The sequence below is a fragment of the Lytechinus pictus genome, chromosome 15 (genome assembly GCF_037042905.1).
Source record: "Lytechinus pictus isolate F3 Inbred chromosome 15, Lp3.0, whole genome shotgun sequence".
Lineage (NCBI taxonomy): Eukaryota > Metazoa > Echinodermata > Echinoidea > Temnopleuroida > Toxopneustidae > Lytechinus > Lytechinus pictus.
In genome coordinates, this window is record NC_087259.1 from 2,345,392 (window position 1) to 2,370,754 (window position 25,363).

Below are 25,363 nucleotides of genomic sequence, written 5' to 3' on the forward strand. Positions count from 1 at the left end.
CATTTCACAATATTCTGGGCAGCGTTTTGCAGAAATTGTCTCGGGAGTTTAAAACGGAAAAATTATGTACTGAAAAGTTAATACTTAATTGCTTTTGGATTTTGTGAAAGAAGGTAAAAAAAATGTTAAGAAATAAAAACGCCCGAGAATTCCCTGTCTATTTTCCAAAAGGGACCTTTAAGGTGATTTCGTCCACGAAAAAAATTGACAAGCAAAAAGGAAAAGAAAAGGTCCTCGCTTTTAAAAGGGAGGGGGGACACTTGTGTTAGAACGTTAGAAATAGATATTTACCCCGGGGGGGCCACTTACATTGACGAGTGGATACCATGCGCGACCAAAAAAAACACGTAAAAAGGATGTCTTTTTCAAGATAGGGCACGTTACGTACGTAACGTGATAAGGGTGTCAAAAACACAAAAATAATGAAAAAAGGGTATCTATTTCGCTAGGAAAGTTACGTGTTTAGGGTCAAATTTGTGGGGATGATAAAACAAAATTAAAATGTTTTATAAAGGATGTCCTTTTTGCCCCAACACTACGTGTTTAGAGTCCGATTTGCGCGAGGTGTGGAATGGGGTCGTACTAAACCAAAATAAAGGTAAAACCGACGACCGAAGGACCCGTGACATAACAATAAAATATGGCTGTACTTGTTTAGGGGTTCATTTCAGGCCTTGCCAAGAGTATCGTTTTGTTTACAATACTTGTTAAGGGTACTCCGTCGGGTTTTGCACGCCAATACTTGTAAAGGGGTGCATTTTCAGTATATGGAAAATACGTGTTTAGGGTGCTTTTCGAGACCCCATGGTCGCGCATGGTATCCACTCGTGAATGGAAGTGGCCCCCCCGGGATATTTACATAGCAAAATTTTGATTGTGCCTATCAAAGGGGGGGGGGGGGGGGGGGATACCGTACTCATGCAAACTTCCCCTGATATATATATGGGATACCGTATATCCCCCATCCCGCGAGGTTCCCCATATTTTTTGTTATGATTTTCGTATGTTTGTTTGTTTTTTAGTTTTTTTTATAGTCACTGTTTTTTTTTTCCATCGACTGCATTGCACTATCTATCTCAGATAATTTTGTTAACGCTAAAATTCTTTTGTTATTTTTACACTTTGACGTCTGTAAGGAACAAAACATCGCGGAGATTGCACTTCACGTAAACACTTCTCTCTAGCTCTTGCGCCTAGCCTAGTTAGCCTAGCTCTGCATGCCTAGCGCTAGCCTAGCCTGGGAATGAAAATTATCTCTGTATCATATTCATAGACATAGTAATTAGTATCACGTCTCTGGCTGGGTTTTTTTCACCTTATTTTAACATTCTGGAAGATGTTATCTACTTCTTAGTGCTGAGGTCGGTTGGTTTAAGTAGTCAGTGAGGAACCAGAGCCAGAAATGCCTCGAAAGAAGCCATTTAGTGGAAAACAGAAGAAACATCAGCTTCAGGAGAAGCGAGATCGCAAGCGGCCAGATGGACACCATCGGCCGCCGCACGGCCCCCATGCAGGTATGACAGATTCACGTTGGAATGCTGTTGACTGAGTAGTCTACGTGCTCAATGCAGCATTGCGCATGTATGACTATGAATGTTTTGCATGTCATTTTTTATTGGGTTTGCATCATCATTCACAATTAACTTTTGTAACATACTTTGTGTCTGTGAAATTATGTGGCCAATTGTGGGAAAGAGTTCCATATGCACCCCCCACCAAAAATAACAGTCAAAACTTAAGATTGTTGAGACTTCCGGTTCGTTCACTTCATCTTCAGATTTTTCTATCATTTTTTTACTGTTGCTTACCTTACTTAGTTGGGACTCGAACTCACCTCGGTTGATCTGCAGTCAAGACCTTTCCCGCTATGCTAGCGAGAAGCGCTGATACCGAAAGGGTATTTTTACGATTATCAACCGATAGTTCGACCAGTCTTGACTCGCACACCCTTTACTGACTAAATAAACCGATGTCTATGGACAATTACACGCACAAGATCTCGCTCGAAATTTGACGGAATAAAGCCATATTTTGGTATGTATTTCCACTTCCCCATCATATATGTTCGATATTAGGGCTAGATATATTTTTCTGAACCTTCTCCATGTTTTTATTTTCAATTTTAGTGGGGGGTGCATATGGAACTCTTACCCAATTGTGTTTTAAAGAGCCTTAAATTAATATATTTTTAAAATTTATTTTAGCCTTTATTTTTAAAGTTTAGTAGAGTCTAGAGTAGACAGGAATAACTGTCGTTTCTAGGGATTTATTTAACAATTTCTGATATTTTATTATAATCCCCATTCACAGACGGTAGTAGACAGCTGGCAGCCGTCTGTTTCGAGGAGTTTAATACATTTTTATTTTTTAAATTTCTCCTCGTACACAGACGGCTCGCTATCGTGCAGCCACCATTAGGGGGTTAACAATGCAAAATCCCCCCAAAGGGGGCTCATCGATTTTTGTCTTTATTTCATAAAAATATATAAAAAGAACTGTACCAAAATAAAAATTATTATTCCATTGTGGCCTAGAATGCACCAAAACGGGGAAAAATAAACTTAGAATGGGAAAAAACAGTGACTTACTTCGGCTGTCGCGCAACTTCACTTCCCTGTTTTATCCGAACTTAAATACATACACATATGGCCATTGAGTCCCCTGTACAGATCGCGCTAGAACTTCGGTCTCTGTGAGTGGAGCCAACGGAATTCAGCGGAACAACCAACATAACAGAGACCGAAGCTTTTGGTCTACGCCGGTAGTGTTAGCGCGAGCCTGCATGTGTAATCAGGTCCACCAATTCGGGCGACCGTGTTTTGTCTAGATTTTTTTTTTTTTATTCTAAATGACATTGCATTATCTTGAACGAAGGCCCACTATTTTCGTTAAACTCTAATGATCTTTCTATTGATACTATACATATTCTGAGAAAAAATCAGAAAGAAAAATTACTGATGATTTATTCCTTATTTCTAAAACTTTTCTGCCGGAGAGGAAAAAATGGCAGCCGTGTATTGCTGCCCTCTACGTTCAACGAGTTGTGCTTTTATCAAGGCTTTCTGATTGAATTTTTGATATATCCTGGCCAATCGATGCGAGCGACAAGTTCCGAGCGCACGCACATCTACAAGCGCAAAGCAGCGGCACAAATCGCGATATATTTATTGATGATTTATCATAACTTAACCTCAAACACAATTAGACAAATGACCTACCATTGTTAAGCTTAGAATCTCCTCTTTCATCTGAAATTACTTAGATTATTTCTCATTCACGCATGAGTGAGCAAAGAGGTTTTACAGGCTAGCGTTCAAACTCACTCGACACTCCGTTTTGTTGACGATCAGCCATGCATTAAGTCTTTTGTTAACCATGCGATAGCTTCTGTCGGAAACCGGTGAAAACACGTTTATTACATGAAATTATGGAAATACAAGCATTGTTTCGAGGGAACATAACTTTTTTAATTCTTGACCATTTTTTGTGATTAAGGTATCAAATGAAAGAGCAGATATTGAACTTTTTGGCATGTGATTTTCTTTTTGAAATTCAGATACCCCCGCCAAATTAGTTTTTGGTATCCTTTCCTCAAATTGTTTTTGCTCACTCATGCGTGAATGAGGAATAATCTAAGTTATATCATATTACCCTTGTATAAAAAATTTTTGATAGGGGGTCTACATTTTACAAGCTTTGCTTTGCTTTTTAGTAGGCCCCTCCACACATTTTCATTTCATTGCTACGTTTCAATCCTGCATGTGTAATGGGCATTTTCACCACAGATGGACACAGAGGCAAAAAAATCAAGTTGATATTCATGTCAAATTTATGTTTGACATGAATATCATGTTTTTTAATAAAACAAGACCTGAAGTTTCTGAGACAAAACTTTTTCCGACTCTGGCAGCCATTTTTTATTATACAAATAATGCATGCAGCCGAGTGCGTTAGTGGAAATGCAGAGCACGCGAGGTTTCTTTAGATAGGAGTCGCACTGTGCACGAGCCGCTTGCGGCGAGTGCCCATTGTGCTCCATCTGAAGAAACCGAGCTTTCTCTGCATTTACTTTTACGCACGACAGAGCAAGTGCATTATTTGTTTTATAAAATAGCAACACAGAAACAATTTTTTTAAAAGTTACAGTACAGTTTTGTTGGACTTCTACCGCACTGGTTTGCTCGAGCGTGCAATGTCAATTTTCGTTGCACACCTTTTGCACTACCATGCAGTGCACAAAAAAAGTTGGATGTCATGTGACGCGTATTGACCAATCGCGATGCTTGAAATAATACAGCTATTTTATAATTCAAAATGGCTGCCAAAGTATGGATACAAATTAGTGTTGAAAATAGCATATTGTTACATATTTTGTTTTGACAGATTTTTAAAGAACAGGTTTGATCATGATGTTTTTGCCTGTGATTTAGCTTGCTATTATAACACTTTTTAAAATCCCACAGAAAGAAACACCAGTAATTCATTCATCTGATAAAAAAACATTGATGAAGTATGTGATATGGTATGTAATGTCAGTTACCGAAAACATGAACTTTTTTTTCTCATTTCCTGGAAAAGAGGATATATTATATGAAACTTGGTAGATTTCCTCTCTAGGTAACACCCCTCCCTTCTACACCAAAATTAAAGATTACCAATTAACAATGAAGCCATAGGGTACCATTAAATATATGTAATGTCAGTTACCAAGTGGAGAATGTAATGTCAGTTACCGAGATGTAATGTCAGTTACCATGATAAAACGTTGGTTACCAATATTGAAATGCAAATATGTGGTCAATTTTATGGTGAAGAAATATTGTACACTTGTTATTTAAGTCTGTCACTTTAAAAGTCACACCAGAAGGAGCTTGCTATTGACTTTTAAAAGATATAGTTCACAAGGAATACTATATGAAATTATGAAGGAAGTTGCATTCCCATCGTGCAAAAAAAATTACTATGAAATTGTTTTGTACATGCACTTACCAAGTACTTAATTGTTTGTATCAGACAATTTTTTGTTTGGTTTTCGGGGGGGGGGTAGGGGTACTTTTCCCAACCTATTGCCTAAATCTGCAACATTTTTAAGCTCAAAGAGAAATTCCAGTAGTTGCAGTAAACACTGATTTCATGAGAAAGTATGTAAAACAAGGCTTAATTGTCAGTATATCATCGAGGATCTACATCTGGTACAATTACATAAACTGAACTTCGTGAAATCTTGAAATCTACGCTGAAAAATGTTCAGGCTGAAGATCCCCAACACAGATAAGCGCACTTGGGACAGTGTATAATTATTGCTTTGAATGTCGTGCCCGACGCTCTACCCGAATCCTGTGCTTATTTGCTGATTTCTCAGCAATTACACAATTTTTTCCAGAATCCTTTGGCACATACGTTTTATTTATACAAACAGACACTTTGTGGTCATTTCATTGGATCCTGTACGAACTCATTTTGATATCGTTACCAAAAATAGCATTTACCTTTAACATTGTGATGAAGGGGATTTCCAGGGTCCCTTTTTTAGTTTCTAGGATTCTTTTGAGCATTGCCTCGCTAAAAGTAAATTTCTGGTTTTTATACCTGTTAGTAGTGTGGCAGGACTGTAGTGTGGATGTGTGATACAATTTTGTTTTTGGTTTACAAGTATAGATGAAAAGTGAAATTTGACAGTTCGGATCAATGTTGCATGGATCTACTAAAACTGTTTTTTTTTTGTAATTTACAAATAGTTCAGTTTCAGTTTAGAAGCTGGAGTTTATTTTTTGTTGACAGCTAAAAACGAAATTAGCAAAGAAAATGATTAAACAAATTATGAAGAGAATTGAAATCGGACAGATATGAACAAGCATTGCTTGCACTGACCAGAATAGAAATCAATAAAATTACATGGCTGCATGAGATTCGGGGGAGGGGTACGTGTAGCCTAGGGGAGGAGACCCTTATTCATTTTGCCTTTTTTGAGGGGAGGGGGAGGTTGGAGAAGGAAAAGGTTTAAAAAGTCAATATAAAACTGATGAATATATTATGGGTGTATAGTCAGAACAATCCTTGTGTACAGTCAATGCAATATTAGATTACTATAGGAAAACATGTAGCTGCTATGACCCCACCCCCCCCCAAGTAAGTAAAACATAAAACATTTCTTATCTTTTGATAATTAAAAATGTGAAGTATTATGAAACTTTTATGATTTTAAAAAGCCTTACATTCAAGTACCAAGAAAATTATGCCTTTGAAAATTATATAGCACTGGTAATATGTTAATGTGTATTGTCAGTTACCGACAAGTAATGATAAAAATGTTCAAATCAAAGAAAGGAATTAAGAAAAAGAAAAATTTTTTTCATTGAAATGTTCACATCAAGCTCACTTTCATGTGAAGCCCTGCACAGAAGATACAATGCAATGATTCCACACATTTGACTTCCATGTGTTATCTCTATGGCAAATTAAGTGTAATGTCAGTTACCAGCATGGTTGTGGAAAAATTATCATAGCCCCCAAAAGACAAAAACGAATTGTTTAATATTTTGACACATCTTAACCTAGTAACGGAGGTATATTTACATATTCAAATTATTACTCTATCTATGAGATATTTCAATTTTAATGAACACCCTGAAATTGCATGTCCTTTTGCGTAATGTCAGTTACCGACACATTTTTGCTTGCTGATGCGTAAAAAAATGTGGTTACATAGGAAAACTTAGTATCAGAGTATAAAGCAAGGTTCACTTTATTAACTCTATCAAAAGCAAACTCCCATCATTTGTTGTTTTAGAGATACACACAATGAAAGGTGTGAAAACATTGTGCCGTGTAATGTCAGTTACCGTGAAAATGCCCTTATGCATTTTTTCATTGTTAAAATGATTTACGGTATTACGAAATGTACATTGTACTTTGATGATTGTTGAATATGAATATATCAATAAATAAATAAATTTGAAAGGAATTAGCGGTAACTGCGGTCTGAGGTACAATATTTCTGAATTTTATATATTTTTTCGTAAGTTTGGACGTAATTTCTTTTTTATAATGTGATCCGAAAATCGGGTTTCCGCCGAATGTTAGATCTAACGTTACTGCTAATACATTGTCTTTACGTACGGGCCAACAACTCTTCAGTCTATGCATTGGTGAGTGGAGCCAACGCAGTTCAGCGGAACAACCAAAATACAGAGACTGAAGCTTTTGGTCTAGGTCGAGTCTAGAGACTAGATTATATTCTAGTCTAGCCTCTCTAGACTTAGACCAAAAGCTTCAGTCTCTGTATTTTGGTTGCTCCGCTGAACTGCGTTGGCTCCACTCACCAATACATAGACTGAAGAGGTGGAAACCAAATTTTCAGATCGATTTTGTACATAATATGTCTCATTATGAAAAAGAAATTACATCCAACTTGAGTTGACAAAAAATATATAAAATTCAGAAATATCGTACCTTTGACTGCAGTTACCGCTAGTTCCTTTCATATGATGATAAAAACTTAGTTATCATCGATCCTTTCGTTGGTCATAGTAAGTTGGAGGCAGTGTAGCTCAGTTGGTTAGAGCGCATGTTTCGGATAAGATCGTAGATCTCAACGTGAGGGGTTCAAGTCCAGCTCATGCCGAAACGCGTCTAACAAAAAGTCTGATGATATAGGCGTAGCGTTGTGTGTTGAGTGAATTCTAGTAGTAGTAGTTGTAATATTGTATTTGTTTACAAACAAAACAAAAACACATGGCAGTCCAAAGGCTGAATTACAATGTACATGAAGTTAACATTGATAATGATTCAAATTGATTACACATTACATTATCAGAGTTTAACAAAATTAGACACAATGATATATTGATAAAAAATAAGAGTGGCATAAAGAAAGAGAGTAGAGAGAAAGAAAAAAAGAGAGATGAAAGAGAGAGAGGAGATAGAGAGGATCAGAGGAAGATTTTAAAGGCGAATCATGGGATGCAGTGAACTGAAGGCTTTCCAGTCAACCTGTGCCTGCTACAGTATACAACTTAGTAGCGAATAGGCATGAGTGCGATGGTGCGAGATTTCGCATGAGGTGAAAGAAAGATGCTCGATCTTTCTTTCACCGAATGCAAAATCTTGCACTATTGCACGAATAAGAATATTCGCTATTCGTGTTGTACAACGCCTCGGAATTTAGCGAAAATATGAAGAAAAAAACAAAGAGTTTTTCCCTGCAGTAATCTAAGAAAAGGGAGTAAAATTAGTGGAAACCGAAAAGCAAAATCCCACAAGCGCACATGACCTTGGGCAGCATTGCGCATTTAGCCAGCAGGCTTATATGAGTATTGTACGTTTATTTTACTGAGCGCAATGAATTAAATCGTATTGTGACATCATCTCCTAAAGCTGTGCAACGGTACATTTTGGATGGTACGTCTTGTATGCAACGGTACAAATGTTTGACATTCAGCCTCTCATTTGCTCGCGTACAACAAGCTATAAAGTAGGCGTTGTACAATACAAACTTATTTTGCCATTTCTGATCTAAACAGAAATAGTTGCGACAGATCCGTCATATTTTACATTAATACAATAAAAAAAAGTTTTTGTATCCCAGGTAGGATTCCTGCCAATTTGAGTATTACCAGGAGTATTAGCTAATAAAGCTGGCCATTTTATAGACACAGCTTTAATATGCATGACTGGCCCGGTGACCATTTCTTGCTCCTAATAAGATCCCCAGATTTTCCTCTTTTTTACATATGTATGGAGTGTATTTCCCATATTAAACTTTAATCAAACTGATAATTTGATATGAAGATATTTTTATTTCATTCAAATGCTCATTACAAATTGGAATATCTACAAATAATGAATATTAACTGTAACTTGTAGGAATATATTAATAAGACTCTGATCTACATGTAGCACCTAAGAATAGATAGAAAACTTCACCAGTTGTTTATAGCAGCTGCATGTCTTGTATCATGCCCTCATCGAGGTTGCTGTATTGTAGTCAAAGAATCTATATGATTTCCCAGCCTTTGATGTTATCAATGATTACTTCTGCAAGATAAATCCTGACGGCGACAACAGAGACGACCAGTACTACCCATCCCACATCAGCAAAGCACCCTGCCGTTTGCGATTCACCGTGGGTGAGAAAAGACACCCAAGAACATCTTGTGTTGTTGGATGTTCTTCCTAGAACATCATCCACCCCTTTCATAGATTACATGGGGCCTAAGCCTTGGCTGATTCTCCCACAAATTTAGAAAGTAACCGTCTTAGCTTGCAAAGTACATTAATAGCTCATAGTATCGTGTGTATTTAATTACGAAATGAACAGAAGTAGATAAAATACCCCCATTCATTTTTTTCCTCTGTCTAGGGATGTCTCACAGGTCTCGACAGCAGTCTCAAGAACTTCTGAGCAGTGAGGATAGGAACTCAACCTCAGAGGGAGAGATGCCAGAGGTAAATGCACTGAACCAGCAACCAATGACACTAGGAATAGGAAAGGATAAACAGTATGATCCAAACAGGTACATGGCTGCCTTGCTTGTTCATTTTTTGTCTCACCTGCATAGCAGAGTGAGACTATAGGTGCCGCTTTTCCGACGGCGGCGGCGGCGTCAACACCAAATCTTAACCTGAGGTTAAGTTTTTGAAATGACAGCATAACTTAGAAAGTATATGGACCTAGTTCATGAAACTTGGCGATAAGGTTAATCAAGTATTACTGAACATCCTGCCTGAGTTTCATGTCACATGACCAAGGTCAAAGGTCATTTAGGGTCAATGAACTTAGACCATGTTGGGGGAATCAACATCAAAATCTTAACCTAAGGTTAAGTTTTTGAAATGTCATCATAACTTAGAAAATATATGGACCTAGTTCATGAAACTTATGCATAAGGTTAATCAAGTATCACTGAACATCCTGCATGAGTTTCACATCACATGACCAAGGTCAAAGGTCATTTAGGGTCAATGAACTTTGGCCGAATTGGGGGTATCTGTTGAATTACCATCATAACTTTGAAAGTTTATGGATCTGATTCATGAAACTTGGACATAATAGTAATCAAGTATTACTGAACATCCTGTGCAAGTTTCAGGTCACATGATCAAGGTCAAAGGTCATTTAGGGTCAATGAACTTTGGCCAAATTGGGGTATTTGTTGAATTACAGCCATAAATTTGAAAGTGTGTTGGTCTAGTTCATAAAACTTGGACATAATAGTAATCAAGTATCACTGAACATCCTGTGCGAGTTTCAGGTCACATGATCAAGTTCAAAGGTCATGTAAGGTCAAAGAACTTTGGCCACGTTGGGGGTATTTGTTGAATTGCCATCATATCTCTATAAGTGTATTGGTCTAGTTCATAAAACGTGGAAATAAGAGTAACCAAGTATCACTGAACATCTTGTGCGAGTTATAGTAGTTTTCAAAATCAGCACTGCTGCTATATTGAATCGCGTGATGCAGGTGAGACGGCCAGAGGCATTCCACTTGTTTTTTTTTTGAAGGCTAGTAAATTGAGGAAAGTCTGACTTTTTCGTCAAAGTTTGAACATTGCACTTGTCCCCTTGAACTTCCGCAGGGCTCTTCCCCTAGACAAGGGCTTTCACTGATACAAGAAAACTGCGGGGCTAAAGTACTCTTTGGACAAAAAAAAAATGTTAAATGGTACAAGGCAAACTTTTGCATCTACGATTTTTTTGCTAACCATGTCTTCTGGAGTTGGGTCAACAAAAATAATGTCCGTAGCTAGTTTAGAGTGTAATATATGCCCTGTAAATTTTGAATTCATTGCAGGGATTGTTTTTTTTTGTCGGGTTTTCCTTTTTTCAGAATACAATGATTTTGTTATTATTGCAGACCTTTGATTTGGGATCAAGATCCAGTTGGGCTATGTCTTTTAAAAGGAAGAGTGGGGGGGGGGGTGTCTAATCCAAATTGAGTGGGGTGAAGTCTGCTAATAGTAGCCTTTCCCTGAACCCCACTGGGTGATTTACCCCAGACCCCACACATTTTTAGACATTTTGAAAGAGATCCTGCAGCATCCGTGCTATGTTGATCCGTGCTGTGGTAAAATGAAATGTTGTAATCCAGTGAACATGGACTGAGAATCAAGTGAATTAGTGTAACAAATGAACATTAAGAGAAGGTTCACATTGGCTGTAAAAAACACATTGATTCCTATCAAGTAGAGGTTCAAGGTCTACATGTAGGAGATAGAAACAAGTGTTTAACAGGAAATAAAAGTCATGAGGATCTCTATTTCAATCTTATTTGAGTGTGTTTCACGAGTTAAAATTCATATTTATGTATACAAATTAAAAGATCTTTGGATGAATTGTGAAGCAATAGCTTTATTATTTTCCCCTTGTAGATTTCACCTGCACTTTCAAAAGGAATCAAAGTCAGAGTTAGCACAACGCAAGAAGCAAGCTATGCAACCGTATGAACCCCTGCCAGAGGTAAATAAAATTATTACCTTATTATACTTACCTATATATTGGCAGGTTCAAAACTAAGATTAGATAATTGCATACAATTCAATTTATTTTTAGTACTTGAGCCTAATTGTACAATGTATTTGTAATGAAGTATACACTACATATATTTTTGTGTTTCACCACATTCAACTTATCTACGGTATTTTACTTGCTCACATACATTTAGAAAAATTAGAAATTTAGTTGCGATGATGGCCATGTGAATAAAAACATGATTATTCTTGAAGCTGCCATGTATTGCATTGTCATTTGTCCCTCAGCTTAAAATCAAGGAGCTGATCTTTCAAGGTTCTATTAGATGATTTTTAATAATTGACCCATTATGTACAGGTGATTAGCGTCATAACTGCAATGAAAGTATACCAAAATGGGTATTAATAGTAACAAGAAGGAGGTACATACAAGTAGTTCAGCTGTTTTGTAAAAGTATCCAAGTTGTGGACTTTGAGCACCTTTGTAGATTTTATATATTATTTTATTGAAGATTTAACAGTTTGGTGTACATACAGAGAGTTATTTATCATTACTTCGTTAGAAACTTGTTGTTTTCATCAGTTTTGCTTGTTTTACAATTTGAAAATAAAACAGTGGTGTTAAATCAGACTCCATGAGGGTGTATCATTCTTGTAAAGTATCTCTAAATCATGTGGAACAGAAATGAAAATGATTACATTGAAAGTATCTGTTAAGAAGAAGAGAAAATAGAGAAAACTAATTTTTTTCATAAAAGTTGATTTAAATCAGTGATTTTTTAAAAAAAAATCAAGTGATTTAAATCGCGATTTAAATCATGATTTAAATCGACATGATTTAAATCAAACAACCCTGCCACCAATGTAAATTATGTCATGTTTTTGGTGGCCTGTAAAGCAAATTTGGTGGCCCTAAAGCAATAGAAAATATTACAATTTATCAAAACTTTGGTTGCCTGACCGGGCCACCAAGTCTGGGCTTTTAATGAATTCTGGTGGCCAGACTCTCAATTTAGGTTGCCCCGGGCCACCGAGCCACTGCTAATGTCGAGCCCTGCTTAAACGTGACTTTAGGTCAGACTTACTTTTTGTGAAACAACCTCCTGGTTTTATGTTCCAGAGTGCCCAAGAGGTCGATATAGATGATATCTACCAGCCTGGCTCAGTCCTAGACATGCCCAAGAGACCGCCGTGGGACTATAACATCAGCAAAGATAAGCTTGAACAAAGAGAGGAACAAGAATTCAGAAACTACCTCCAAACAATCTATGAGAAGTTCCCTTCAAAACAACTCAGCTATTTTGAAATAAATCTAGAGGTATTGTATTTTTATTATTATTTCATTTGATGGTTATTCTATGAAAGCAATTCTACATATGATTTATATAGATCAGGGAATTGCCCAAAACTTACACTCGGTTCCAAATCAAGCATAAGTACTTTGTTTATATACAAATTTGCAATTGATTTGTGTTCAGTTGCAATTCATCTTTCATGCAATGTACTGTCACACTTTATTTTGGTACTTAAACTCAATTTGCAATTGAAGCTACACTTCCTGCAACATCCAAATGAATGTCTGTTATGTTTGCTTCATGGTGGAGATGCTGGTTGTGGATAATATTGATCCAATGGCTAGGATGACTGATCACCATTTTTGACCCAAACTCAATGCAACCATTTTTATCCAAAACACTTCAAAAATTGTACTGGTACATAAATTTTTTCTATTGTTTGAAAGTTAAGTAATTCTTCAATAATAATAATTACATTCCAGACTGACTTTGTGATATATGAAAATCAAAGGGTATTATGGTTTTACTATTTTTACTTTTAACCAATTTATAGAAAACTAATTTTGAATTCACTTTATTTCGTCAGACATGGAGACAACTTTGGAGGGTGCTTGAAATGTCTGACATCGTGCTGCTGATCGCCGACATCAGGCATCCGGCACTCCATTTCTCCCCCGCCCTCTATGACTACGTTATAAGGGACCTCAAGAAACATCTCATTCTTGTCCTCAATAAGATTGACCTAGCCCCACCTTCTTTGGTAGTAGCATGGAGATCATACTTCAAGGAGAAGTTTCCTCAGCTCCAAGTCGTCTGCTTCACCTCTTTTCCAAGGGAATCACAAAGTTCTGATGGTATATCAGGTAAAACAATTAGTTTTCATTTCATATTACAATCAGTTTTTTTATTGATAGATTTTTTTTCTAAATCCCAGGATGTCACAAAGTTCAAAGGATATTACGTTTTACCATCATATTTCTGATGATAAGAAAATTCTTTTCCTAGAGAGTAACAGTGTTCAGACTTGTGATCAATTGTAAGTCAAATTTGAGTCCCTATTAAATCAACCACACGTCTGCCAATTACCTGCAAATTTGCACTTTATTGATGGTCTGTGTTTTGCAACAAGTAGTATAAAAAATCATATTGTTATAGTTACAATTGATATCAATTTTAAATCAGCAATAGAAATTTGCAAATTGATTGCAAGTATTTTATTGCAAGTGGGTAGACCAATGGGATACTGTAAACACTGTTATTTTCGCGGGATTAATTTTTCGCGCTTGGCAGCTTCAAAACATATTCGCGGGCTCTTGAATTCGCGATGCTCACTCCATAATCACAAAGTCACTTCCTTCTTCCCCATCTGTGAATGGTTTTAATTAAAATTTCAGCGACGAAATTGTATTTTCTGATCATAATTCTAGCTCAAAAGCGGCATAATTCAGCATTGTTTTGATCCAATCATGAGCTTTTTTGACATTTAGCGCAACTTTTCTTTGTGGGGCGGACATCGGGGAAGGCAAAACGGAGGTGCTGCTGACCTGGTATGACGGCCGAGCACCGGGTAAGGACCGGGTGTTATTACGGCTATTCAAAGTACATGAGATCAATCAACAAACCTAGGCGATCGACCCAACGTCTTCTTAAAAACTAAACAGATCTAAACACTCACCAATCAAACAGCAAAAGCAATTTATATTTCAACCAAAATCATGATTTAAATATCGATCTGCGACTGTTTAAAAAATGATCGCGTTGTTTTGGAACAAATTCTCGCGATGCATATGATTTTGGAGCTCAAGCTTGCTTGCTTAAATGTTGCCCTCTACAGGTCAAATTATGCAATCTCTTTGCTAAAACGATACACGCAATTTAACCGCGGTTCAAATCTTGCATTAAAATAGATGCTCATAAATTTGCGTGTTTTTGTCTCGCCTGCATAGCAGAGCGAGACTATAGGCGCCGCTTTTCCGACGGCGACGGCGGCGGCGGCGGCGTCAACATCAAATCTTAACCTAAGGTTAAGTTTTTGAAATGACATCATAACTTAGAAAGTATATGGAACTAGTTCATGAAACTTGGACATAAGGTTAATCAAGTATTACTGAACACCCTGCCTGAGTTTCAGGTCACATGATCAAGGTCAAAGGTCATTTAGGGTCAATGAACTTAGACCATGTTGGGAAAATTATTTTCAAAATCTTAACCGAAGGTTAAGTTTTTGAAATGACATCATAACTTAGAAAGTGTATGGACCTAGTTCATGAAACTTGGGCATAAGGTTAATCAAGTATAAGTGAACATCCTGCTAAAGTTTCAGGTCACGTGACCAAGGTCAAAGGTCATTTAGGGTCAATGAACTTTGGTCAAGTTGGGGGTATTTGTTGAATTACTATCATAACTTTGAAAATTTATGGATCTAGTCCATGAAACTTGGACATAAGGTTAATCAAGTATTAGTGAACATCCTGCCTGAGTTTCAGGTCACATGACCAAGGTCAAAGGTCATTTAGGGTCAATGAACTTTGGCCAAGTTGGGGGTATTTGTTGAATTACCATCATAACTTTGAAAATTTATGGATTTAGTTCATGAAACTTGGACATTAGGTTAATCAAGTACCACTGAATATCCTGTGCGAGTTTCAGGTCACATGACTATGGTCAATGGTCATTTAAGGTCAATGGACTTTGGCCGTGTTGGGGGTATATGTTAAATTACCATCCTAACTCTGAAAGTTTATGGATCTAGTTCATAAAACTTGGACATAAGAGTAATCAAGTATCACTGAACATCCTGTACGAGTTTCAGGTCACATGACCATGGTCAAAGGTCATTAAAGGTCAATGAACTTTGGCCGTGTTGGGGGTATTTGTTGAATTACCATCCTAACTCTGAAGTTTATGGATCTAGTTCATAAAACTTGGGATATAAGAGTAATCAAGCATCACTGAACATCCCCTGTGAGTTTCAGGTCACAAAACCAAGTCAAAGGTCAGTTAAGTTCAATAAACTTAGGCCATGTTGGGGTAATTGTTGAAGTGCCATCATAACTTTGAAAGTTTATGGATAGAGTGAATGAAATGTGGACATGGGTGTAGTTGACAGTCTTAAGTCTCCGTTCAAATGTCATTTATGGTCAATGAACGTGGTATTATGTCATTATATGAATGATTATTTTATAGTAGTTTTCAAAGTTAGCACTGCTGCTATATTAAATTGCGTAATGCAGGCGAGACTGCCAGAGGCGTTCCACTTGTTAAATTTGCGCTCGCCGATCTTGCTGCGAAATCCTCGAAAATGTCAACTTTTACAGTATTAGACAAAATGTGTAATCTAGGCAAAATGGTAGATGGGTTAGTAGATAACTGGTTTAGTAGACAAACAAGGATTAGACAATATGGGATGAGACCAAACCAATAGTAGATGAAGTGGGTTTAGACCACGTGGCAGTTTACCATTTCGTTGTGTGATTTTCTTTTAGGATTCAAGAGAAGGAAACGTGGGAAGTTTACGGCAGTGGGTCCAATGCAGCTTCTGAAAGCATGCGAGGCAATATCCAATGGAAAAGGTATGTTGTTTCATAACAATGATTTGTAATATTATGATTTATAAATGATACTCCCCAGGGTGTGGAGAATGTGTGCTTACATTGTATGTCGGCATGTCTGAATGAATATGCTGACGGGTGATAAAAATCTGTGAACACTTTCGTTTTTAGTGCCTTATAGAATATGGATTAATATCATTTTTAGGGCTCTGTGACTTGGCATAGCTTGGCAATTATTCAGAGAACAAAAATTTGCTTTGTAAATAAGCTACAGCTTTCAGTTATAATTCTTTATTTTATAGTCTTAAAATTCAATTTTTCCTTTTGCTCACTGTTATCAAGACTATCATTGTTGATTTTCCTTGTGTGTTTAGTTGATTTAAGTAGTTGGCGAGAAAAGATTGAGGCTGAGATGAGGGGTGAGGAGACTCTAGCCTCGCAGGTCATCACTTCAAACCCTGTAGAGATGACAATGTATGAGGAACATGAGGCATTTAAAGACAGCATCATTACAATAGGATGCGTCGGTGAGTGAACTTGGATATGTTTTTATTCTTCAAACATTTGATTATAGAGTCAAAATATAAAAGAAATTTTAAACAGTATGATTGTTAATTAGCCCATTTACCATGAAAATACCTATACAAAACGGAATTCATGTCATGCTTTGTAAAACAAAATTTCAATTTTAGACAGGGTTGTTTGATTTAAATCATGTCGATTTAAATCATGATTTAAATCGCGATTTAAATCATGATTTAAAAAAAAATCACTGATTTAAATCAACTTTTATGAAAAAAATTAGTTTTCTCTATTTTCTCTTCTTCTTAACAGATACTTTCAATGTAATCATTTTCATTTCTGTTCCACATGCTTTAGAGATACTTTTAAAGAATGATACACCCTCATGGAGTCTGATTTAACACCACTGTTTTATTTTCAAATTGTAAAACAAGCAAAACTGATGAAAACAACAAGTTTCTAACGAAGTAATGATAAATAACTCTCTGTATGTGTGTTTTCATCCGCTTCACAATCCCCATCAACTCAAAACCACATAGTTTGCACTTTGCTCTGCATCCAGTTGCAGATTTTGATGGCAGTTTCTCAAAAAAGTACCAAATGGGGTCTGATTTTCTTCCAGACATGATTCATGCATCACAAAAGCTGTAAAACCCTTTGTTTATTAGCTATTACCAGCTGTTAGTTGGGAAGTCCCCCATGTGATAGTTCTAGGAAATATTCCTAGCTAAAATCCCCTATGTGATAATTCTAGGAAATATTCCCAGCTAGAATTCCCAAGGGCAGTATAGGAACCCTAACAGGCCTTTAATAATGTCAATTTTGTTGGAAATTCTCAAGTTATTTGAGTACTTCATGCATTGGAGTAACACTTCGGATGTTTTGAACTGACTGATATAAAAATTTCAAAAGTTTAAATGTATACATAATACATAACTTTACTTGGGCTTCCATAAAATGTCCCTCTCTATAATGCAAATAAATAAAAAAATAATAAAAAAATAACCTGTATATAAGTGGATTATTGTGTCAAATAGTACAATACACAATGTTCAAAAGACTACTTGACCACTATTATTGGTGTAAAACAGTTTAAATATAGTTTAAATCTTGTTAAGTGTGACCATTATTTTTCATTGGAAAAAAATCAAATAAATCTGATTTAAATCATAAAAATCCGATTTAAATCATAAAAATCAGATTTTTTTGATTTTTTTAAAAAAATCAAAAAAATCAACAACCCTGATTTTAGATCAAGGTTGAAATGGAATAACATGATTGCAGAAACAGAAAAGACTTTTTTTTTAATGGAAAATCACTGTCCCTACATTTTGTATAATTTCCAATTCAGCTATAGCCGCCATTCCCATTTTGTCTAATATCCACTCAGTCTAACTTAAATTTGTCTAGGCTAATATGGAGAGTTCATGAATTGAATTTTCATTTGACAAAGTGCAAAATAATTAGTTGACAAAGTAGAAATTAGATTAGACCGTGTTGGTATTATAGGCCTACTGTTAATGTGATTAAACCAATTTGGTATTAAACCAAGTATACATGTACATGTAGTGTAGACCAATTGGCAGTAGGCCCCGTCTTACATAGAGTTATGATTGGTCCAATCAATCGTAACTCTATGGAAATCCATCAGTGTCATAATTTTTCTACAGGAAATTTGCAAAATGTTCTTTGTAAACAAAGGATAACACACCAAATTGTCAAGAAATCAATGAATGTATGGACATACATTCATATCTCGAAATTTTTTTGAGCAAACATTCATTTTATATGTTGACTTTGCTGGCTTTCCATAGTTGCGATTAATTGGATCAATCGCAACTCTTTGTAAAATGGGGCCCAGCTGATTGGTATTAGACTAAATGAGTTTTGCATGTGTGGGATTGCACTATGTGAGAAGTAGACTACAGAAGCTCCATATGTATATACCTATATTGAAAGGAATTATTTCTTTGTGTATGGTCCTATCAGGTCATCCGAATGTGGGTAAATCTTCAGTGATGAACGGTCTGTGTGGTCATAAGGTGGTCAGCGCATCCAGGACACCTGGTCATACAAAGCATTTCCAGACCATATTCCTCACACCAATGGTCAAGCTATGTGATTCCCCTGGTCTTGTATTTCCCTCTCTGGTTGATAAACAATTTCAGGTTGGTATTCAAGAAGATGTCCTAGCATTTTCTCTTGCAGCCATATTCTGGAGACCCACGTTTTCTGTTTCCTAAAATGCCAATTTTTGTGTTCTTCATTATTCTTAACATAACATTCAGTGTTCTGTGACATGTGAAAAATATGATAAAGCAATTGGAAAAAGTGAAAATATTTAGAAAAAACCCAAAGTTTCTATGCAGATAAAGCTTGACAAACACATGCTTAACCTTAAAAAAATGTTTTGATAGGCCTACCGGTAGTTTTCACCTAATCTCAGAAAACTGGATACTCTACATTATTGCCCCTTTCTTCATTCTCAGAAGACATAGGGTTTGGGTTTTAACCCTAAAAAGACTGGGGGGGGGGGGCTGATTCAGCCCCCCCTCGACATTTTTCGCGATAAATCTGTAACGCGAAAAGCTGGCACCGCGCCGTTCCATGACTTTTTTTTTTCAAGTCTTGCGCAACTTTTGAAACCAAATTTGCGACGCCCGGGTACGTGGTTCCGAAATTACGCAACATTTTGTAAGTGCATGTCGACCCGAAGTTGCTCAAAAACGTGAATTTGTGTACAAATCCAATGCAAATTGTGTTTTTAGCCAAAATTCATAAATGTATCATTATTTTCAAATTTACTAATCAAACTCAATTAATTTCATCTTGTTTATGGTCAGAATAAAGTAGCGGACAATTTCCAATGAAAAAACAATAAAAAACATAGAAATACATAAGAAATTTAAAAAACAATAAAATACATAAGAAAAGAATTGTGATATTGAATTTTTTTTTAAGTACATTTGATCAGAATCCTTCAAAGAGTCTGTGAATGAAAAATTAGCAGTTTAGAGGCCTTATTTACTTAATTAGAGCAAATCTTTGATTTTACGCATAAATTAGCATAATTAATTAATTATGAGATTTTTCGGAAAATTTGATCCTACAGTCTTGGAGATTATGCCATGGGTAATGCACGTGCCAATTTTTGTCGCGATCGCGCAGTCGACGGCTGAGATCATAGGGGGGGGGGCTGAATCAGCCCCCCCCCCCCAGTCTTCTTAGGCATCAAAATAGCCCAGTCTATTTAGGGTTAATGCTCAGGATTTTAGGTTTAATATCCTGTGAGGTTTAGAGTTATGTTTGAGGTTGGGTTTTAAGAGGTATAGATTGAAGCACTTGTTGCCATAGTAAGTGTCTTACAACCAGTAACCCTATATCATCTGTGTGGAATTTGTGATTGCTTATAACCACCCTACATTGTGATACTATGTTAGAGAATCAGAACAAGTCTTCCAGATCTTTTGGTACCAAGTTAATGAAAAATGGAATAAGGGGGTCACTAGTCTAGGGCATGGAACACTTTGTTATTGCATATTGGCTCCAATCCACCAATTTTTTCCCATTAATTGCTTGTAAACACAACTAATTTTGCATCCTAGGCCATCTGAAATATTACTTAGAATTGATCAAAATTAAATTCTGGAAAACATTTGGTCATAAATACAATAAAATATACATGTATGAGAATAGACAATGATATAGAGGATATCTTCGTTCATTGATCATATATTTTTGTGATTTGTTGCATTTCTTATCATTCACTGGTAAAAATAGAAAGATGACAATGTCTTTAGACTTGCATTAAATTGACAAATTTTGTATTTCATACAGACTTAGGCAAGATGGTGTTTTTAGAGCCAAATTTTTATTTACCGGTTGTCTATTTTTGTAAGCAGAAATGTAGTAGATGGAGATCAGCAAGAATTTTAAAGAAATAACGTCAAATTTTTGCATTTTCTTTCCAGATTCTGTCAGGAATTTATCCCATAGCTCAAGTACAGGAGCCATACACAGCAGTTGGGTACCTTGCACAGAGAATACCACTGACACAGATTCTAAGGATACGACACCCTGAGGCTGATGGATCACCAGAGGGCGCTACAGGGGCGCATTGGTCTGCTTATGATATTTGTGAAGGTAATGAGCATGGTAACAGACAGAACTGTTTTCTCTTCTACTTCCCTGCTATAAATTGGCAGCAATTAAAAAAAAAATCAATTTCTTCTTGAAAATATATGTAGTTTCAATATAACATGAACTGAACTACAATGAATGATGGTTGCAGTTTTAATGAAATGATTGCCAATTGTTCATATGAATAGCCAGGGTTTATTTATAATATTACATTGCCAAGTTAGAGAGTTAAAATTTTAAGTTACTGTTAAAGGGCTAGTAAAATTCCCCAAACATACACATTAGAATGTCTTTATTGCGCCTAAAAACTTGATTTCTTTACTCTTTCATATGAATATCAAGAGCTTACATGTACATGTACCTTAGGATATAAAGTTACTGAAGCTTTGTAATCAACTAATGGTACTTAAAGTAAATTGTACAATGCCTTATTAGCTTATTGTTGTAAGCAAGCAAAGGGGGGGGGGGCTGGATGTGCAACATTCATACTGTTGCACTGACACGTACTGTCCAAAATGTAGCATTGAACGGCTTAATAGGTAGGTCACAATTCAATTCAATGATATTTTCTGTAAACCGTTGAAAGCATGTAATCTTGCAAAATGTCAGTCTTTACCAGTCTCAATTGATTAAATCATTTACATACTTTTATCCCTCCAAAAATGCCTTTGAATACGTTCATCTTGAAATTTGTTAATGTCCACTGAAATCCCCATGGGACTGTTCATGAAAGTGATAACAATAAACAAGTTTCTGATACAGGGAGTCTGGATTGAAATCTGGAGTCTTTCTTGCCAAAGCTAACAGATTGTTTTTTTCTTCTTCTGTCGCTCCCTGCAGCCTGGGCGGAGAAACGTGGCTTCATCACCGCTAAAGCAGCCAGGAAAGATGTCTACAGGGCGGCCAATAATATCCTCAGGATGGCCGTAGATGGCCGACTCTGCATGTGCATGACCCCACCAGACTACACGGCTCAAAAAGGTAAGATTATATAGTTATAACTTTTCCAGCAATTAACTGGGCATCAATATTTTGAGAGATTCTTTACTACTAACTCTGACACCTAATCTATCATTTTGATAAAAAACCTTAAATCAATACCAAACTAAACCTGAGCTCATTCAACCATAAAGCTTGATTAAATCAAATTTTAACCCCAAGGCATGCTAACCTTAATACAATGTTGGGTTCAGATATAACTACAAACAAACTGTTTAACCATATCACTAAACTTACATTCAATTGAAACTCTAAGCATCCAAAGTTAACGGTTGTTAGAATTGTTAGTTGTTGGAGGTATTAATGATTTCGGGTTGTTCACTCTGTATGCCTATGGGAATGATGATCTGATTAGATCTTGCGAGTCAAAGAGGTCTATTCAAAATCGTAGAAGTTAGGCGTGTGTTATATTGGTCTGGCAGTAGTGGAGCCGCGGAGTCATAAATTTTGACTGTGCAATCAAGAATCCCGTCTAGTTTATTCCTGTATCTGAATAGTATGTCAAGGTGTGATGACATCTTATTGTTTGGCAATAACACAAAATAACATGTAGTATCTTTCAAGCTTGTTTTTAATTGTGGACCTTCCTTCCCATTTGATCACTTCATGGTCAGACTCGATAAGTGCTTATAATTCTACATCTGTAAACAGTAATTTAGACTTCACTTGCATATTTTAATGTTTTATGTTATGCTCTGTATTTCTATCTGCTCAAATTTTGTGGTTTGTGTGTTAACTGCATTTGGAGGAATTTTCTAAATGTGTGGAAGAAATTGAATGATTTTTTTTTTTTTTTTGGGGGGGTGTTCCTAACATCCCAAAATAATGGGGAAGGGGCAGTATCATTAGTTTTGTTGGGAGTTAATGAAATGAAACCGGATATTCTTTTTTGTTTTTCCTGACATCCACAAAAGAATGCTGGGAGCAGCACCAAGAGACATTTGAGATTGGTCGACTGCAGGACCAACACAGACGGGTAGAGGAGGATGTCGACAGAGAGGGCGACAAAGATGATGATCTCTCGGACCAGTTTACCAGCAGCGGCGAGGAAAGCGATGCTGATGTTGAGAGCAATGACGTCGACAGAGAGTCAGACTCGAGACGGAGGGAGCGGAGGCGGAAAGGTCAACAGGAAATGGACAGTGGTGATGATGGGGGTGAAAGGTCAAAGGGTCTAAGGACCACAAACCCTTTTGATTTACTGATGGATGCATGATAGATGAAAGAATCAGCAGAAAGGATGGATAGTCAGGTATTTCATGGTAAACTTGATCAAGTTGATGTTGGATGTTTGTAACTTGGAAGTCCCTGAAATTTGAATACATGAGGGTTGGAAGTCCTTCATGATGGAATGAATAGAACAGGTCAAGTTTGGAGACCAATGAATCAGTATTTTTATGCCTTGGAAATATCTGTAAGCCGACCTCGGGAAGTGGTCCAGCAAATTTCAGTCAATTTGTGATCTAGAAGGTGCATGTGCAGTGTCTCCTTAAACCTAAAACATCATGGTGATTTTATGCATGTTTGCGGGAACATCTCACAAGATCATTGTGTTTAGATGTCCACATAAAAGAGGATGAATTATGCTGCCTATGGCTTTCCATAGATGATCCTTTATAAGATGGCCCCGTACCTTTTGGGGCCGTTTCAGGATATTCAGTCTGTCATAATCCTGCTTGGTTTTGAACGAGGTAAATTGAAGATGAAAATGACATTTTGAATGTTGCCTTTCATAAAAGAAGAAAGAAAAGAAAAGAGCACATTGAAGCTATTTTCTATGTTGCATGCAATCCAATGCTTTTACTCTTACTGTGCCAATGAAATATATATCCCATGCCCCGTTTACTTATAGCAAGTGGACATGCTATTTCTAATCTATTTGGCTATGCTGTGCAGGTCTGTGTGGGGAGATTCAAGAGGTTATCGGGTTTATAACAAGCATTGCATTATATACAAAATACTAAATTGACACACTGCTTTCAAGTTAATTTATTATCATGTATAAAAAAATACATAAAACTTGCTTTAGGCATATAAAAAGTGAACACCAAATATACACTAATATGCATTAAATGCATTTTACAAACAGTCACAAATATAAAAATATGTATTTTTCGCTCTGTTGTGGTTTTGAGGGGATATGCCGATAGGCTCTGTTGAATGGTTTTAAAATAGATTTATGATAATAATGATAAATCGGCCGTTCTTGTATAGCTCATATCACAATGATATTTGAATGTCATTTCATGTGATTGACAATGCACAAATGAACATACATGATGAAACATGCACAATAGAGAAATCAAATGCTAGGTATATACATTTTTTTAAAAAATGGAAAAAGGCAGTGGTAAACAACCTACTAGAGAAGAAGATAGATATATTTTGTGGAGATACTGTATGTGTCACTATTTTCATCTGATATAAATCACTATTTTGAGGAAATGTAGAACTATGTCTGTACATTAGGCCAAAGCAATATTTGATTCATCTGCCAGTGTAAGCGTATTAATCTGTTGCCTACCAGAACTGGTGGGTCCATGTACAAAGTCTATGGATTTAAAGAATTCAGCAGTCAGTGAGTTAGTTGGTAGTAGAACAGTGCCTGATCATTACCTTATTATTCAAATCTTGCCTGAAATTGAATGATTTATCACAGCAACACAGTTTTCACTAAGTGTGTTCATTCGAATGCACTGAGAGTCTGAGATGTACTTTTTCTCCTCATTTTAGCTTTGGAAAGTCTTTAAAGTAGGAGAAAATACATGACCCAATTTAATTTGGATATCAATGAAATAAAAAACTGGGAGGTCCAAGGTCCTATGGTACATTTTATCTTGTTAACCCTTTGAACCTGATAATCCCAACCTCACTGTGAACTTGCAAATACCTGATTGGGCGGAATACTGGCCTGAAGCTATGTGACTTGAAAAACATGGATTCTAAATGTGTCGGATTGTCTTTTTATTATTATTATTTGTTTGGCATCACCTATGCCTGGAAGGCGAAAAGCGAACTGAATCAGTGTGACCTGCAGGTCTCTCCTCCCAATGTAACTGATTGGGGGAGTGCAGGTGGACCACTTCACCAGGGTTTCTCCCTACTCTTGTACGAATAGCGCATTTTAATTTCAGTCAAAATTGGTATTGATTTCGGAAGTTTTTAGCATCCAAAATGGCAAAAATATACTTCTCTGCTGGGGAGGCTCATGTGGCATGTGCGATAATACTGTATATGGCGTGATATGCGGCGAGTCACCTGCTTACTATGGGGAAGCTATTGATAAATCTGACTTTTTATTGATTTTTTATTTAAAACGGTTTATTACAAGGGTATCTATATGGGCCAAAAAGCCAAATTGCATAACCCTCACAAAATGTTACATAA

General features: G+C 36.5%; 1 protein-coding gene across 1 annotated transcript; it reads left to right on the forward strand.

Annotated features, from left to right (window-relative positions):
• Positions 1-1,159: 1,159 nt before the first annotated feature.
• LOC129277604 (guanine nucleotide-binding protein-like 1) lies at positions 1,160-25,104 on the forward strand. The gene is made up of 11 exons (XM_054913758.2): positions 1,160-1,514; positions 9,362-9,515; positions 11,371-11,458; positions 12,590-12,787; positions 13,351-13,627; positions 16,250-16,336; positions 16,690-16,842; positions 18,827-19,005; positions 20,809-20,980; positions 21,818-21,958; positions 22,891-25,104. Exons 1-11 carry the CDS (start codon positions 1,403-1,405, stop codon positions 23,190-23,192), a joined length of 1,863 nt encoding a protein of 620 aa, XP_054769733.2. The 5' UTR covers positions 1,160-1,402; the 3' UTR covers positions 23,193-25,104.
• Positions 25,105-25,363: the final 259 nt, after the last annotated feature.